The 19,170-nt window shown below is 31.9% G+C and overlaps 1 protein-coding gene across 1 annotated transcript in view; it reads left to right on the forward strand.

Annotated features, from left to right (window-relative positions):
• ap (apterous) overlaps positions 1-19,170 on the forward strand; it is a 66,090-nt gene that overhangs the window by 33,951 nt on the left and 12,969 nt on the right. The window contains exons 3-5 of the mRNA XM_080155766.1: positions 13,679-13,810; positions 16,765-16,970; positions 18,937-19,073. Coding sequence (XP_080011892.1) covers positions 13,679-13,810; positions 16,765-16,970; positions 18,937-19,073 — 475 coding nt within the window. The remainder of the gene's footprint in view (positions 1-13,678; positions 13,811-16,764; positions 16,971-18,936; positions 19,074-19,170) is intronic.

The following is a 19,170-nucleotide window of genomic DNA, read 5'->3' on the forward strand; positions in this document are numbered from 1 at the left end:
AACTTCTCAACAAAATTTGCTCATGTCATTTTTTTTTACACAACATCCACCCTCCAAATTTAAATACCCCCCCCCCATTTTTTAAAAAATATTTCTTATTAAAACTCAAATTAAAAAGTAGAAGGGCGATTGACTTATCCCCCTCCCACCTTAGGCTTCTAGGGGGCGTTCGTTGCCCCTAGTCTTTCTTAAAATAAAAGCTATGTCTTGCATTTTTTTTCAATTAGGTGTTTGATCACGAATTGCATATGGTAAAAATATTTTTCTTATTTAATTGTTATCCTAATAAGACAAAAGTTATGCTTGAAAATTGTTTTAATAGCTATTATTATATGTTACATTTTTAGATAAACGTGAGAATTGTGATCAAAATTGGCGAATCATTTGTACTCACTTGCGTCATTTTTATTTTCAGATTTCTATTACCCTTCATCGTTTCAATGAGGGGGGAGGGGGGGGGGTGGCATATTGTGTCCAGTTTTATTATAGTAACCCATTGAGATTGTGTGTGTTCAAGTATCTCTAGTTGACAGGTGGACAGGTGCCCACTTCACCCCCCCCCCCCCACAAGATACACACTCACAAATTCAATGCTTAAAGGACGCCTGCAAGAAACACCACGCTTTAACTACTGAAAGACTGCCACAAGTAGACCAAATACCCCAAATTTGAAGCCTTCAGCTTCTATAACAAAAAAGTTCTAGGCATTTTAAAATGACATTTTATGTACAATGAAAATTTTGAAAGAATCTCAATGCTAATGTTAGAAATTTTGAAATTAAACTACGTGGCCTAGAAACAAAATCATAAGCTTATTTTTGCCATAAATTTCGGTTTCCAGTAACTAATCATATTTTTACAATAAAAATACCCATTTTTATAGTCATAATTATTAAAAAAAATTAAGTTTAACTTGCGTTGTACCAAGTATACTGTAGCCAATCAGAAGGCTGAATTAGCTACGCAACCAATCACAGCTGAGCTTGTTTTAGTTTTCCCCTTTGTTTCCGCTATGATTTTCGTTCACAAATGCAATTTAAATCGAATTTTTTCCATAGATTTTGACTATGAAATGTGGTGTTTTTATTGTAAATATGTAATCAGTTACCGGCAATCTAAATTTCTGACAAAGATAAGGTTATAATTTTATGTCTAGGCAACGTAATTTAATATTGCCTTTTCTTTTATGAGCATTGTAAATCTTTCAAAATTTTCATTGTACATGAAATGCTATTTTAAATGCCTAGAACTTTTTTGTTATTGAAGCTGAAGGCTTTAAATTTGGGGTATTGGGTCTACTTGTGGCAGTCTTTCAGTAGTTAAAGCGTGGTATTTCTTGCAGGCGTCCTTTAACTCCTTTTCTATCAAAAACGTAACCCGTGCCAAAATAGATAAATTCAAACTTAAGCTTAAACCCTTTTAAAACAATAATTTCTATTTTTTTTTAAATACTTTTCATTGCAAAATTCATCTATTGTTTGTATGATAAGGTGCTTCTTATTTGACAAACTTTAATATTAACAGGGATCTAAAGGGATAAGTCAATGGCTGATTAATTGATGTACATCTCTAATGATGATACACAAAATTACCCCTTCTTTAGATTACAATTAGTGGTTTGACACTTAACTTAGTGAACCAGCCAATCAAAATTTAATAAAAGTCCCAAAGGATTTTAAGCCAACGAATAAAAAACAATATTTTAAGACTTTGGAAACTAGTGCAATAAACAGCCCAATGTCCCATTTCTCCCTGAGTAATCCATCTGCCTATGCCCCCCCCCCCCCCACCCCCCCCATGTCTCGATCTGTTGGTCAGATGTATATTTGACGCGTGTCTATCTATTTAGGGTTAACAACCCCCCATCCCGCATAAAAGATAAGAAAATGGGGGAGGATGCTTTGATTATCCTGTTATACATGGAAGCATTGCAGTGACTTAAAACTTACTTTATGACATTGTAAAAGCTGACCCATTTTTGATTAATTGTTCGGAGGGCTAAGATGCCTAATATCTACGTCAACGTTTTAATTAATGTTATGCAATTTAATCAACTCACATATACATACAATTGCAATTCTGCTATCGTGACTATAATTTTAGTTTGATATAAAAATGAATATTTTGTTACTTGGATCTTACACCAATTTTTCATGTTCTCTAATAAAGTGAAACTCGCAGCGGGCTAAAATAATGATACCCTTCATCAACCCCATTTACCCCTCCCCTCCTACTGGATGAATTAACTGACCAATAAACAAGTTCCATGTTAGGAAGTTAAATTGACGACAATGTTTCACCTGTTATAATATCCAGTATATTCTACGTCCAGTGATAAAACAAAAACAAGAAAAAGTTTAACAGGGTATGTTTGAGGAGACAAGATAGACACAGTCTCTGTGCCAGCTAGAAGCAGCTGGTCAAATCTACTTTACATGGTAACCGCAACCCCCCCCCCCCCCACCACCCTCCCCCAATCCCCCGTCTTCATTATTTTATTACTTCCCCTGTGTTAACCCTTCACCCTAAAGTAAATTATTTCCTACAAGAATAATGTATGGGGATGTTTTGGCAAAACAGCTAAAATAAAATATGTTAGCATTAAGGTTGAAAGACGTAATTTTTATTGTAATTTTATGGTAAACCTGAAAACTATATTCAGAATGTGAAAAAAAATATTTTTTAATAAAGTAAAAAAAATTCTCTTTTTGTCTCTAATGCTTTTTTTCTTCAAATTTGAAAAGAAATTTTTTTTATTAGTTTGATATTTTTTACAACGGTTTTGATGGAACCCCAATGAATGAGTTTAATATGGGGGGCGGGGGCCAATTTAATTCCCTTTTCTTGGATACACTTCATTAATGATGGAAAAACTTCCGGCTGCTGTAACAATTCCCCCCCCCCCTGTCCCACAAAGCAACTGCTGGTTGTAGATAAAGTATATCTGACATGAAAAATATATCTTCTAACCGGTTCATGATAATAACAATAATAAAAGGAAAATCTCATTATTCGCTCTTTTTTTAAGTGCAACTACAAATCCTAGCGATTTTAAAAGACTAAAAATGATAAAAAGATTTTAGAATAAAATAAGCATAATATTTGAATTGTAAACCTATATATTTAATTACATCCAAGAAAAGCCACAAGGCAAATAAATTAAAGAGTAACTGCACTGTTGATCAACAATTTTTTGGCTGGAAATCCATAGTTTGAAATTTATAGGACAATTCTAACATGCTTAAATTAACTAATTTATCGCATCATATTATAGACAGCTTTCCACGGTTATTTAGAATGAAAACATATGCAAATAAAACCAGTTTTGTGGGCCCTGAGGTGCCTAAGGCCCATGGTAAAAAAAATAGCATTAATTTTATGATTTTTATTTTAATAATTGTGGAAATTTGATTGTTATACCAAGCTAAACATTATTTTTCAGTATTGCATAGAGCCGGTTCTAATCCAGCGGATATAAATCGGTTTGGTAGCCATACTGGAATAGGTATTTATTGCATTGTATTATAGACAGCTTTCCGCAGTAATTTAGAATGAAAAAATATACAAATAAAACCAGTTTTGTGGGCAGTGAGGTGCCTAAGGCCCATGCTAAAAAAATTAACATTAATTTTATGATTTTTATTTTAATAATTGTGGAAATTTGACTGTAATACCAAGCTAAACATTATTTTTCAGTATTGCATAGAGCCGGTTCTAATCCAGAGGATATAAATCGATTTGGAAGCCATACTGGAATAGGTATTTATAGGTATTATAGACAGCTTTCCGCAGTTATTTAGAATAAAAAAATATACAAATAAAACCAGTTTTGTTTGCCCTGAGGTGCCTAAGACCAATGCTAAAAAATTAAACATTATTTTATGATTTCTATTTTAATAATTGGAAATTTGACTGTAAAACGAAGCTAAACATGATTTTTCAGTATTGCATAGAGCCAGTTCTAATCCATCGGATATAAATCAGTTTGAAGCCATACTGGAATAGTTATTTATTGCATTGTATTATAGACAGCTGTCTGCGGATATTAAAATGGAAAATTATAAGATCAAAACCAGTTTTGTAATAAAGGCCTGTGATAAAAAAAACTGACATTATTATTTATGATTTTTATTTTAGTAATCGTGGGAAAATGTGGAAATTTGACTTTAATACAAAGCTAAACATGATTTTTCAGTATGGCTTAGAACCGGTTCTTATCCAGCAAAAATAAATTGGTTTGGAAGTCATACTGGAATAGTTATTTATTGCATTGTATTATAGACAGCTGTCCACGGATATTAAAAGTATACAATTAAAACCAGTTTTGTGGGCTCCAAATGGCCGGAGGCCTGTGCTAAAAAAACTGACATTATTCTTTAGGATTTTTATTTTAGTAATTGTGGGAAAATGTCTGTAATACAATGCTATACATGACTTTTTCAATATGGCTTAGAACAGTTTCTTATCCAGCGGATATAAATCGGTTTGGAAGCCTTACTGGAATAGATATTTATCACATCGTATTATAGACAGCTGTCCGCAGATATTAAAATAGAAATACAAGAGTTAAAAACTTAAAAACGAAGTGAAAAACGTTATTCTATAGCCATTAAATTACTAACAATATTTGTTAAAAAGTATCGTTAAATTGGATGGTTTGCAACGTAAAAACAACGTAAAAAATTGATTAAAATAACAGTTATTCTATAGCCATTATATTGCTATCAATATTTGTTAAAAAGTATTGTTAAATTGGACGGTTTTAACGTAAACATGATGTAAAAAACTATTTTAAAAAAACGTTATACTATAGTTATTAAATTACTAAAAATATTTTTATAAAAAGTATCGTTAAATTGGACGGTTTTAACATAAAGACCATGTAAAAAAGGATTAAAAGACGTTATTCTATAGCCATTAAATTACTAATAATATTTGTTGAAAAGTATTGTTAAATTGGACGATTTTTAACATAAAAACAACTTGAAAACGATTCTAAAGCCATTAAATTACTTACAATATTTGTGCCAAATTGTCTGTAATATGATGCATTTCAGTATGGCATGGAACCAGTTATAATCTAGCGGATATAGCCATATAGGTTTATAAAACTTTGGGTACCAAATGTAATTTACAGTCCAATGTTTACTAAAGGTTATGAAACTTTGGGTACCAAGTGTAATTTACAGTCCAATGTTTACAAATGGTTATAAAACTTTGGGTACCAAATGTAATTTACAAACCAATTTTTACTAATGGTTATAAAAGTTTGGGTACCAATTAGTCCTGATTTAATATTGTTTGCCTTATTAATTATATGTTTATTAATAGAGAGAAAATTGCCTGTAATATGATGCTTTTCAGTATGGCTGAGAACTGATTTTAATCTAGCGGATATTTATCGGTTGCAAAGCTGTACTGAAAAAATAAAAGATCCCTCATTCATGGAAATATTTACAAGGTAGAACATGTTGTATAGTTAGGTTGTTTAAATTTCGGATCAATTATTTTTTCCTTTCACAAAATTAACGTTAACTTTTCGTGCAAAAAAAAACACTTAAAATAAAGATAGGAGTCTGAAACTTTTTGTGTAGATTCTTTAGACAAATGACAATCTCAGTTCTTTTATGCTTCATGATCGATTTTTACGTTTAAATCCCTTTAATTATGCAATCTTTGTCCGTAGGTACTACATTTAAAAAAGTCTTTTTTTATACTATTAAATAAAAAATGTTGATTGTCTCTGAGTGTCATTAACTCATTGGCCTTTCAATGTAGATCGATGAAATTTTAAACATAGCTAGTTAAAGTAGTTGGTAGTCTCTGTATGAAATTTCATTAATATCACATGAATACAAAAAAACTTATTACAATCGTAAAAAACGACACTAAAAACCATAAACCCCAAATGAAAATAAAAAAAAACATTTTTAAAATAAATTATTTAAGACTGTTCATGTTATCGTCAGCTAAGGGGTTAATAGGAGCCCACTTATTGAAACCATTTTTAAGATTTTTCATGAAAGCGAAAGTGTTCCCCATTTTCAGGCCATAAAGGGGGAGAGGGAAATGGCCACAAACCGGTTTCAACATATCCAACACAATATAGAATTAATCTATACTCAATCCAACTGCTTGTTAGCTAACCTTCAAGGGATTGTCAAATTTATTTTTCTGACATTTAAAATGAAATAAAATCATGATCCGTAGATAAATACTTATAGTAAAACTTCGTTTTGTCCTACCAATTTAGAAAATATAAAAAAAAGTGCTTTATCTATTTTCGTAAGTTTCTTTTCTATATTTCAATTTGATAAAATGGGAATAAACTGAATATATTGGTAAACTGCATAATAGCCCTGTTCATTTTATTTATTTTCTTTCAAGAAAAAAAATTCTTTTTGAGAAATATAAAAATATAACACTCATTATTCAAATGCATTTTCCAAAAATTAGCTTTAATAAGATATTTGAACAACAGTAAAAACTTAAAGCCAGAAATATGTATATATATATATATTTATATTTTACAGGCTCATATAGATACTTTGTTTCATACCAAACAAAGAAAATAATAGTTATTCATCGCATCGTATTATGGACAGCTTTCCGAAAATATTAAAATAAAAATCATAAGATTAAAACCAGTTTTGTTAGCCCGAACTAACAATACTTGTATTAGTCTTATGATTTATATTTTAATAATCGTGGAAACTTGTCAGTAATACAATGCTATACAGGATTTTTTCAGTATGACTGAGAACTGATTCTAATCCAGGGGATATTAATCGGTTTTGAAGCCATACCTGGCCCCTATTGAAATTTTTTAATATTTAACAAAGAAAATTTAAAAACTGAACAGGCCTAGTGCACACCTTGGCTTCTGGGAATTTCACACATACGCTGAATGTTTATCTTGAACCTGCTTAACCCTTCCCGCAGCATAAACATCAACTTTAGGATCAATGATTGCGGTGTTGCACAGGGGGGGAAGAGGCAGGGATAAAGGGATGGGACAATGGGCATTAAATTCAATTTTAGAGATCACTAAAAGGTAGTCATATGCTTTTGCAATAATTGTTTAAGCGGCATTCTTTGCGCTTGTCCCCAAAGTCTTTAAAATTAGCCAAAATAAGAAGAATTGCATAGGTTCTAGACCCCTGCTTTTGGAATAATTGTTTTAGCGGCATTCTTTGCGCTTATCACCAAAGTCTTTAAAATTAGCCAAAATAAGAAAAATTGCACAGGTTCTAGACCCCAAAGTCAAAGAAAGCCATTGTCCATTGACCCATCCCTTTATCCATGGGAAGTAAAGGGTTAGTTTACTGCCTTAATAATCTGGGGGGGGGATGTCGGTGTTTAGCATGCATAGAGAATAACTTTAAGCACCCAATACAGGAAATTGCCCCCTTTTAAGATAGGAAAAAGATTGTTAGATAGGATCAACTTTTCATTTGATAAAGGTTACACACACACTCACACACACACACACACACACACACACACACACATACATACACACACACACACACACACACAAACACACATATACACACACACACTCACACACACACTCATACACACACACACACACACACACACACACACACACACACACACACACACACACACACACACACACACACACACACACACACACACACATACACACACACAGATCATACAAGATACGAACATATCGTAAGGAAAGGAGGATTAATATTCATCATTTAATCTAATAACACTTTTCCATGTATTTAAACATTTCAAACATTTCAAAATACTGAAAAATTATGTATAGCATTGTATAATAGGCAACTTTCCACGAATATCAAAATAAAACTTATAAAATTAATACCAGTTTTGTTAGACCACATCTCGGGGCTAATAAAACTAGTTTTAATTTTATATTTTTTTCATTGTAATATCCGCAGAAAAGCTTTCTATAATACGATGCGAAAAATAACTATTCATACATTTGTTTGTGTTGAAACAAACACAAACAAATGACAACAAAGTTGTTAGTCTAAAGATGGATTAGTGAACTCAGATCCATCATTTCTGTCCAATTTTCTAGGTCATGCACTGTAAGTAAATCATTGCATATTATTTTCATTATTCTCATCAACTAAGTAACATCTTTTTCTAGTAATGCAAAAAAAATTAAATTAATTTTTGGCATAAAAACATCATTTCTGATTTGAAAGTTATGATAAATCAAAAAATAGGAAAAAAATTTGCTAGATTCTATAACCTAATCAAGATTGAATAAAATGCCCCTAGTTTTTTAGCCAACTAATAAGATATCGTGTTTATAAAACTTTGAGTATAATTTAGAGTTCCCCACTACTTTGGTTATTAGAATTACCTGCAAAAAAAATCACCACTTAACCTCTTATCTTCAGGGATCTAAAGGGATAAGTCAATGCCCGACAAATTGATGTACATCCCTAATGATGTTACACAAAGTTATCCTTTCTATAGATTACAATTAGTGGTTGAAACGTTTGAACATTCAACCTAATGGACCAACCAATCAGAATTTAATAAAAGTCCCAAAAGTTGTTACTTTAATTTTGGGGACTGCTGTAATAAACAGCCCAATGTCCCCTCCATCCCTGGTTATCTTGGTCGCTTTAGCAACCCCCATTTCTTATCCCCAAATACTTATCGCTAAGTATCTTAAGATTCATTTTAGTCTAATCTATCATTTTAAATATATTCACATATATTCAGAGAGGGAGGGGACAATGGGCTGTTTATTACACTAGTTCTCAAAGTTTTATAATTACGTTTTCTTATTCGTTGACTTAACAACTTTGGGGACTCTAGTGAATTTTGATTGAGGATTTTGTCAGAGAATATTTTTTTTTTTTAATTTTAACTCTACAAAATATGAATTGAAATGTTTAAACTCTAATTATAAAACTTTGGGTACCAGTATAATTTACAGTCCAATGTTGAATGTACCCACACTCCTTGGACAAGATAGACATTTATGCATTGATGTGTTACATTTAACAATCAGTTTTATAATAAAATCTTTTTTATAGCTTCAATGTTTGATAAACATTGTTTTTGCATTTAATGAGATCGTTTTAAATAGCAATTAATTATCAGAGAAAACATTAAAATGCCGAACGTTTTCTTTTCTTTTAGATAAGCAATTTTTAAACCTTGCTTTTTTTTCATAGATTTTTTTTTAAAGTAATGTATAATTCATAAGAAATTAACATAACAGTAAGCCAGGGATCTAAAGGGATAAGACAATGGCCGATAATTTTATGTACATTCTCAATGATGAGACACAGAATTACCCCGTCTTAATTCTACTCGACTTAATAAACAAACCAATAAAAACTTACTAAAGTACTTAAAGTTATTAAGCCAACAAATAAAAAATGTCATTTTAAAACTTTGGGGACTAGTGTAATAATTTCCTCCCCTCTCTCTCTCTCTACAAGAAAGCCCAATAATTAAATATTAAATGAGTTTCAAATAAGATTGGTTGGTTTACAGCTGTTTTGGTCAGCCTTAATCACATTTATTTTAACTTTAATTTAACCATAATTGAATTATTATATTTATTTCAAAAAATATAAATAAATATTAATTTAATAATTTATTAACAAAACTTAATATGTGGATTGTTAAGCAGTTAAGCTACTCAAAGTAAAGCCTGAGTTTAAATCATCAAAAATGTTATTTTTATGCTTTAAACAAAACTTAGTTTATTTAATGTTTAAGTATTGCTGGGTGGGTTGTCTGTCTTATCTGTCAAAACAATTCTACAAAACATTTTATCAATGAAGAGGAAACGATGCAAAATACTAAATTTTGTCTTCTGCTAGAGTTGTGCCAAAATATCTACAAAAAGATTATAATTTTTATGCATTTTAGAACCAAATTTGAACCCTAATTTTCATATAATTCGTAAATTCATAGTTTATACCATCTAATTAAAAAGGATTTTTAATATTTACATTTTCTTAAAAATCCAATATTTTATTTAAAAACAAAAATATTTTGTCCCCAAGAATTTATTAGTGATTAGTGATTAAAATGGTTAAAATCCACGTAAACCCTACTAAAATTAAAAACTAAGGGAATATGATATAGAAAATGTGTTAAAATGACAGGCGGCGTGAGGACACACTCAAACACAGTTTTTCAACACGGCGAGTCATTATTCATTTCAATTAATTATTTTTTTTGTATAGAACAAGATAAATTTAAAGAAGTTTATTTACCACATGTTGACTTGTTTACTTTAAATAATGAAGCAGTTTTAGAACACAAGTATAATAATATCCATGAAATTATGATTAAAGCTTATTTGAAAATCAGCCATTTTTTGGTAAAATTCGAGTAATGTATAGTTCCCTAGCTACCAAACTATGTTGATGTAAATAAAAGTCTCGTACTATAATATGTAATTCTGTATGTATATGTCTTTTCTTTATGAAATACATATCTTTGAAACAAACAAATAGTATTTAGTTTTTAGTAGTGCAGTTTTTTAAAATGATTCCTTCTTCAGACGATTTTTCATTGCTTGCCCTATATAGCATGCCTCAAAGAAGTCAATAATAATCAGATAAAAGTCCCCAAAGTTGTAGGCAAACACTTAAGAAAACGTTACTATAAAAGTTTGGGGACTAGTGTAACAAACAGCCTAATGTCCCCTCCCTGCTGATATGATATACTATCAAAATCTTTGCAGCCATCTCTACACAAACAGTAATTTTTTTGGTTGCAATTAATTTTTTCCTGCAAATACTTTGTTTGTCTTATTTGAAGCGTGAGTCGTTATCTTAGAAACCTTTTCCGGCCAATAGTTTTTATTCTGTCAAGATGTTCTCATGGATAGACACTTTTTAAAACTACTATACGTATATTTAGTATAATCTGGGATAGGGTTATGGCTACCGGAGAATGATATTTTAATAAACCAATCAAAATTCCTTAAAAGTCCACAAAACTGTTTATTGAATGAATAAGAAAACGGTTTTCTCGTATTCATTCGAATCCGGTGGATAGGAACCGGTTCTCATCCATACGATAAACTATGTCTAGCATCGTATTATATCCATCTTTCTACGAATATAAAAATGTACAATCATAAGATTAAAACCAGTTTTTATAGCCGGTGCCTTCGGCACCTCGTGGCTAAAAAAACTTGTTTTAATCTCATAATTGTACATTCTATATCCGCGGAAAGCCGTTTATAATACGATGCGAGAAATAACTATTATCAAACTTTGGGGTCAAGTATAATAAACAGTTCAATGTCCCCTTTCTCCCAGTTTTCTTACCCAATATGATAAAACATACAGGCAAAATAGTTTCATTTTCTGGTGCTGAATCCCTGTCCCAAAACATAATACACACACAGAGATCTGTAGAAAGATATTCGCAATTAAACCAAAAAGAATGGAGTTTTTTTTAAGGCCATAGATTGTAGGATATAGTAGAAAAAAAAATATTTTGGGTTCCTTTATGTTGCAATACCACTCTTAAAAAAGGCTTTTTTACTAATCGAAATATATATTTCTGTGAAAAAACAGGTGGTAAGCGTATTTACTATTTTAAGATTGCAATGATATACAACAAAAATATACATAAATAATTACCCTTCAAACTAAAAGTGAGAAGAAATAAATAAAATATATATTTTTGAATTATTTTTTAAGAAATAATATTTGTATTATAACTCTAAATTTTATCTTTAGCTATAAATATTGAATTTTGCTATTTTTTTTGGGAAAAAAGTTGAAAAAATACATACAGCGTTTTAAACTGGAATACGTAGAGTAGCTTCTCTTTTTAAATAACTAGCGGCTTCGCCTCTAGCCTCTGGGGGCTTTGCCCCAAGAGGTATAATTACATCTTCTATTACTTACCCAGCAGAACGGATCGCAAATTTTCGCACCTACCCAGCAGGAAAACATTTTCTCGATTAAATAACGAATTTGCAAAATTCGTAAAAAAAATAAAAAAGATAGGGGGGAGAATTTTTTTGTTTTTGGGGGGGTTGCGGGTGTCCCACCCCACAAGAAAATAGCTTAAAACCACCGCAGGACCAATAGGTATATACCCTGAAGAGTAGAATCCGATCGGTTCAGTGGTTACCGAGATCTTCAGCTTCAGACGGACGGACAGACAGACAGACATCAAGCTACTTTGTATTATAGATTATAGTTTTAATTAGTTATTATTTATATTAAGAACATAACTATTTGTCATATCTGCAAAAACATAAAAGCAAATAATAAAAAGGTTTTTTTTGTAAGTAAAACAGTTAGAGAATAGAAATTTGCGCTGTGGTAATAATTTTGCAGTTGTGATTCTTTTTGTGGAAGTGATAGCGCACCACCATAGAAAACAAGTTTAGGATCCAATTAGTGAGAAAATACCAAGTCAAGTGGAGGAAAACAGGGGGAGTACATGTCAGGGAAACAAGGAGGAGTAAACTCACCCCCCCCCTTAAATAAAAAAAACTCAGAGAGAAAGAGGGGGGGACAATAGTCTATTTATTACACTAGTCCCCAAAGTTTTATAATAACGTTTTCTAATCCATTGGCTTACCAATTGAATTTTGATTGGTTGATTCATCAAGTTAAGTGTCCAAACGTTTCAACCAGTAATTTTAATTTACAAGAGGGGTAATTTTGTGTGTCATTATTTATCTGCCATTGTCTTATCCCTTTAGATCCCTGTTAAAAAAAAATTTAAAAAACAATTTATCACCCATTTTCATATCTGTATATCCCTGGTGCAAGTATAAAGAGACCTTTTCAGCAACATAAATACATACTTATACATATGTGTGTATATCATATTCATATTTTAAAATATTCATTACTAGCGGCTTCGCCCCTAGCCTCTAGGGGCTTTTCCCCAAGAGGTATAATTACATCTTCTATTACTTACCCAGCAGAACGGATCGCAAATTTTTGCACCTACCCAGCAGGAAAACATTTTCTCGTTTAAATAACGAATTCGCAAAATTCGTAAAAAAATAGTCTAATGTGTTCTCTAGAAAAAAAATTTTTTTGGGAGGGGTAAATTTTCATTTTTAGGGGGGTTGGGGGTGTTCCACCCCCCAAGAAAATAGCTTAAAACCACCACAGGACCGATAGGTATATACCCTGAAGAGTAGAATCTAATCGGTTCAGTGGTTACCGAGATCTTAAGCTTCAGACGGACGGACGGACGGACGGACGGACGGACGGACGGACAGACAACAAGCTACTTTGTATTATAGATAAATCGCCAGCGCAACTACTATATAACTAGGGCGTAAGTATTTATAGCAGGGATCTAAAATTAAGTAGCATTATCTGTTTCAATTAAAAACTAATGTAGTTCTTACTAGGGATCTAAAGAGATAAGACAGTGGCCGATAAATTGATGTAAATCCCAAATAATGATACACAAACTTACCTCTCCTGTAGATTACAATTAGTGATGAAAAGTTTGGACACTCAATTTAATAAACCAACTAATTAAAATGCAATTAAAGCCCCCAAAGTTGTCGCGGCAAATTAGAAGAAGCTGTTAATAAACTTTAGGGACTAGTGTAATAAACAGGCAATTGTCTCCTCTCTCCTGTATTACTCTTTCTAACTGTTATTCAATTTTTAACAAAAACTATATGATTATGTTAAAATTTCAGGAAGGACGTACGACCTCCCCATCGCTGGCGGCTGTGGTGCCCAAGCTGCTGGATCCAGACTGTGTCCACCCGTACCATCCTGCTGCCCACCACCAGAGACAAATACTTATGCCAATGCCGACCAAAACTGAGGTAGGAGCAGTTGTTCAACTTTAGGAACTTTTACTGAATTTTAATTGGTTGGTTTATCAAGTTAAGTGTTTAAACGTTTCAACCACCAATTTTAATCTACAGAAAGTGGTTGTGTTTCAACATTGAGGATGTACATTAATTTATAGGCCATTTTCTTATCCCTTCAGATCCCTGGGTATAACTCGTTGTTTATAGAGTAGCTTTACTCTGGGTAACACAACAATGGCCGATAAATTTATGTACATCTCCAATACTAATACACAAAACTACCCCTTCTGATGATAACAATTAGTGGTTGAAATGTTTGGACACTTAATTCAATAAATCAGCCAATCAAAATTCAATGTAGGTCCCCAAAGTTGTTGAGCCAACTGAATTTAAATCAAAGTCTTTAGTACACAAAAAAAAATATTTTATAATCTTCATTTCTTTGAATTTAAAATCAATGATAATTCAAAATAAAAATCCATTTTCTAAAAATAGAAATATGTATTTCCAAATCCAAACTACAAATCTTCCAATTAGTGGAATAATAAATAGTTTTAATGATTACATCAAATACAATTCTACACGGGGACAAATTTTATTTTCCTACCATTATAATTGTCATCCGATCCTCCGCAATTATCCTAAATATAAAATTGTAAATCTAACTCTGAGAGAGATCAGCTGAAAATTGATTGCCTATTTCTTCTCTAATTTCCAAAGTTGTGCAGCAGATAACTTAACTATTGCAAAACCTATTTTTAGCTACTTCGGTCAAAGGGAAAATATAAATCGTTTATACATTATACATTCAAAATTTAAATTTTTCAAATTTTGATTTTTTTGGGGGATGTCTGAAGCTTTTTGAGGGTGCTATGTACACAATCGGGAACTCAAATTCAGCTGACCCTGGGAGAACAATACATAAGAGGATTAAGATTTCAGAGACACACTTATATTTGGTTTATTTATACTTTATACCAGGAAGGGATTTTTTATCTGAAGAATGACTAATATGCCTCATACTTTTGTCAGTTTCTTCTAGTTTAGTCTCTTTAATCATTTAAGCAGGAAAAAGGAGGCAAACTTGTTACTCTTTCGATGATAAAGTCTTCATTCATTAATTTTCTTCTTATATTTTTTGTCTTTCTATTGCAATCATGCATTTGTAAGCGAAAGGGATGCGTCGGGGGGTGTCAACACCCCCTGTAAAACAAGACCAACTGCCTTTGCCCATTTGTCACCTCTTTGTGAATCGCAGTGCACGCCACTGCAACTATAAATATTAGGAAATAGAAAAATGAAAAATTGTTGGGGGGGGGGGAGGGGAATGGTTTTATATTTCATAAAATTCCCTTTACTAGTTTTGGTCAAAATGTTATATACAAATAAATAATAATAAAGTAACAAGATGTTTGTTTGTCTGTATGTCTGTACCGAAGGATCTCGCTGAATCGATATGGTTCTCCTTTAGCTTCTCATAGGTCCTTGGGAGGTTTACAGCTATTTTGAGGTAGGGTAACAAAACGCTACAGAGATAATCGACCATAGAAAAAAGTTATCCCCCCCCCCCCCCATACAAAAAATAGAAATAAATATTATAATAAATAAAAAGTAATAATTATGTATTTTATAATATGAAATTCTGATTTATTTTACTACTCTAGTGTCTAAAAATGTTGGGAATTAGGTAAAGCTTGTTAAGAGGAACCAATTATAGGCTCGTGCTTCAATTCAATTCTTTTTATTTACTAAGTATATTTGCGATAACTTTTATTTAATGAAATCTTCCAATTTTTAACATGTACAAAACGGCCTGCTTAATTGCTTCAAGATCCATGTCAGATCTATATAGGAAATAAATGTCTATAAACGAGCTCAAGTTTTCCAAGGAATATTTGTTAAAAACTCATAGTGCTCCAATAATCCATAATAAACTCTCATTGCCTAGAACGATAAGACCCATTATTTTACTTTATTAAAAATAAATTCCTTTTTTTAATTTCATGTTGCTATTTACCTTATATTGATGTATTTAATTTTTAATAATAAAAAAGAAAATTTAAATTTATAATATAATAAATTTAAGAAAACTCTGTTTTAAAAGAATTCGATTGTGGCGACACTTTGTGTGCTCAAATATTAAACTAAAATTGTAATCATCATCATTAACCCTTTGGTGATGGTAATGTAAAGAAAAAATATAATTTAAAAAATCTTTTTAAAATCACTTAGATTATTAAATATTTACTTTCTTTTAGATAGTAATGCCGGGTGAGGAAAATAGATTTATTGAGAAATAGATATGCATATAGAAAACTAGCCAATAGGGAGATAATTATATCGAGCCAACTCTAGTTAGAAATAGGCGAGAGAGAGAGAGAGAGAGGGGGAGAGAGTGAGAGAGAGAGAGAGAGAGAGAGAGAGAGAGCTACTATATTTCATGAGAAATTTGAGATTACAAGAATCGGAGATTTAATATTAAATAATAAATCTCCAATTTTTGTTGTTTTACATAAGATTTATACAACACAAAAGGATTTTAATGAAATCAATTTATTTTGATAAAAAAAGATCAAAAGCTTTTCAATTATACTAATGTTAATTGGTTTAAAAGGTAAAAACTGGATAAAAATAAATTAACCTTTTTGAATTATTTGTTTTCTCCTAGAGATTATGAGTAGAATTTTTGAAATTTCCAGTAGGGCTTTGAAACCGATTAATATCCGCTGGATTAGAAAAAGTTCTTAGCCATACTAAATTATCATGTATAGCATTGAATTAGAGACAATTTTCCACGATAATTAAATTAAAAATATAAAATTAATACCAGTATTGTTAGCCCCTAGGGCTTTAATTTTATAATTCTTTATTTTAATATCCTCGGAAAGCTGTCCATGATATGTTGTGATCAATAACAATTCTTGATTAGCATAACCTGTTATTAATAAAGTATTTTTGTATTGCAGATGGACCTTGGAGACGAGGTGGACGGGCAGGCCCCGCTGTGCGCTGGCTGCAGGCTCAGGATAGTCGACAAGTTCTACCTGTGCGCCGTCGAGAGGAAGTGGCACTCCGCCTGTCTGAAGTGCGCAGAGTGCGGCAGTGAACTAGAGAACGAGGCCTCCTGCTTTGAGAAGGAGGGAAATATCTACTGTAGAGATGATTATCTTAGGTAATTATTTACCAGTATGGCTTCGAAACCGATTAATATCCTCTGGATTATAACCGGTTCGCAACCATACGGAAAAATCATGCATCGTATTGTATTATAGACAATTTTCTACGAAAAGCAAAATAAAAAATCATAAGAATAATACCAGTTTTGTAAGCCCGTGCATTTGGCAAACAAAACTGGTTTTAATCTTATAATTGTATATGTTTTTATATCCGCGGAAGCTGTTTATAATACGATGCCATAAATAACTATTAAAACCTTTTTGTCTGTAGTTATTTTTACTTTTTAGCTTTAATAATAATAGTACTTTATTTGTTTTTTAGACAAACAAGTTGTTTTTATTTTTAACATAACATAAATACTCTTAAACCTCCTTCATATATTCTTATTTATCACATCAACAAGATTGTTGTCTTGAGATGAGAAAAATTCCAGTAGATTATTAATGCATTTTTCTTCTTAAACACTTAAGTGTTCCTTAAAAGGATTCATCGGGGCTGCCCGCATTTCTTGATAATTAAAAAAAGGCGGTTAAAAGAAAGAAAACGGTGAGTGCAGCCAGCCGCAATTTAATCAATGATTGCCAATAAATGCGGTTCATTTGCGGAATGTTGACATACTGGCAAAAACAAATGCGGTTTGTTAGGAAACGGCGGCTAGATGCGGCTGTCGAGCCCTGGGATATCCTTCCGAAGAATTCATTGTAGCGTCAATTGCATGATCTGAGGCCATTAAAATATGACTTGTCCAAAAAAACAAATGGTATCACTTAACATGGCGCGGCTTCCTCTACATTTTTTTATCCATAATGCATAATAAGCGGCCGGTTCTAGAGGCTCCCAGGCAGGGAGGGGACATTGGGCTGTTTATTACACTAGTCCCCAAAGTGTAATAATAACGTTTTCTTATTCGTTGACTTTTGGAAGTTGATTGGTTGGTTCATTAAGTTGAGTGTTTAAACAATTCAACCACTAATTGTAATCTACCAAAGGGGTAATATTGTGTATCATCATTGGGTATTTACATCAATTTATCAGACATTGTCTTATCCCTTTGAATCCCTTGAAAAAATTGTAAGGAACCAAAAGAATGTATGAGAAATGGTCTACAACCAGAAACCACACATGTTTGAATAATATTCTATAAGCATAAACTTGTAAGCATTGATGGGAAACAGTAAAAGAAACCTTCAAATTGAAACTTTGATGGATATTCCAAGCTTCATTTCCAACGTTGATAAATACCAACAAGCCCGGCTAGACCCAAACATTTATCATACACACCCATCACTATAAAGCAATATCAGCTAAAAGGGTTAGAGACGTCCATATGAAACAGTCAAATATTAATTTTAGCGGATTTTTTCAATGTATCTCTACAAAAATGTGTTAAAAAAGAAGGGCTCGTCAATAGGAGCCTTTTTTTTTACAAGCAACAACATAATTTTGGACATTATTTTTTTAACAATCCCTATAAAACACCATACCGCTGTTTATAAATAGACAAAAAAAGAATGACGTTTTTAAAAAAAGCTTTATGAATAAAAAATTTTTACTTTTTTGTATGAACACAAGGGGTAATTTAGAAAAGGGAAGTGGGGAAAGATATTAAGTATACATAAGGCGTAGGTATTCAAGATATTTGGACCAATTTTGCTGGAGCATGGCTAGGTATGCACCCCCTAAGTATGGCTAGGTATGCACCCCATACCTACTTTTCATTACTTTTTATTTCACTAGTGGCTGAGTCCCCAAAAAAGCAAATGTTTAATTCGGGATAATATTTGTTGAGCCAACCAATCAAAATTCAGTTAAAGTCCTTAAGGTCGTTAGGTTGTGAAATAAGAATAAATTATTATAAAACATTGGGGACTAGTGTAATAAACATCCCACTTTCCCCACACACCCTTATATATTTGTGTATACTAGAAAGCGACTTTTATAATATTTCCTTTATCTTTTAGACTTTATGGTGGACCGCGCGAGTGTGCCCGCTGCAGGATGGACATAACCCCAACAGATCTGGTCATGAAGGCAAGAAATTGTATCTTCCATGTAGACTGCTTCAGATGCGCTACTTGTGATTCCAATCTTAGAAAAGGTAAAACAAAAGTCAGATTTCAAATATGTTTATTTTTCAGTTATATTATCCAGGGATAAATTGATGTACATCCCTAATGATGATACACAAAATTACT

The sequence above is a fragment of the Acartia tonsa genome, chromosome 4 (assembly GCF_053477335.1).
Source record: "Acartia tonsa isolate MP-2025a chromosome 4, ASM5347733v1, whole genome shotgun sequence".
Classification (NCBI taxonomy): domain Eukaryota; kingdom Metazoa; phylum Arthropoda; class Copepoda; order Calanoida; family Acartiidae; genus Acartia; species Acartia tonsa.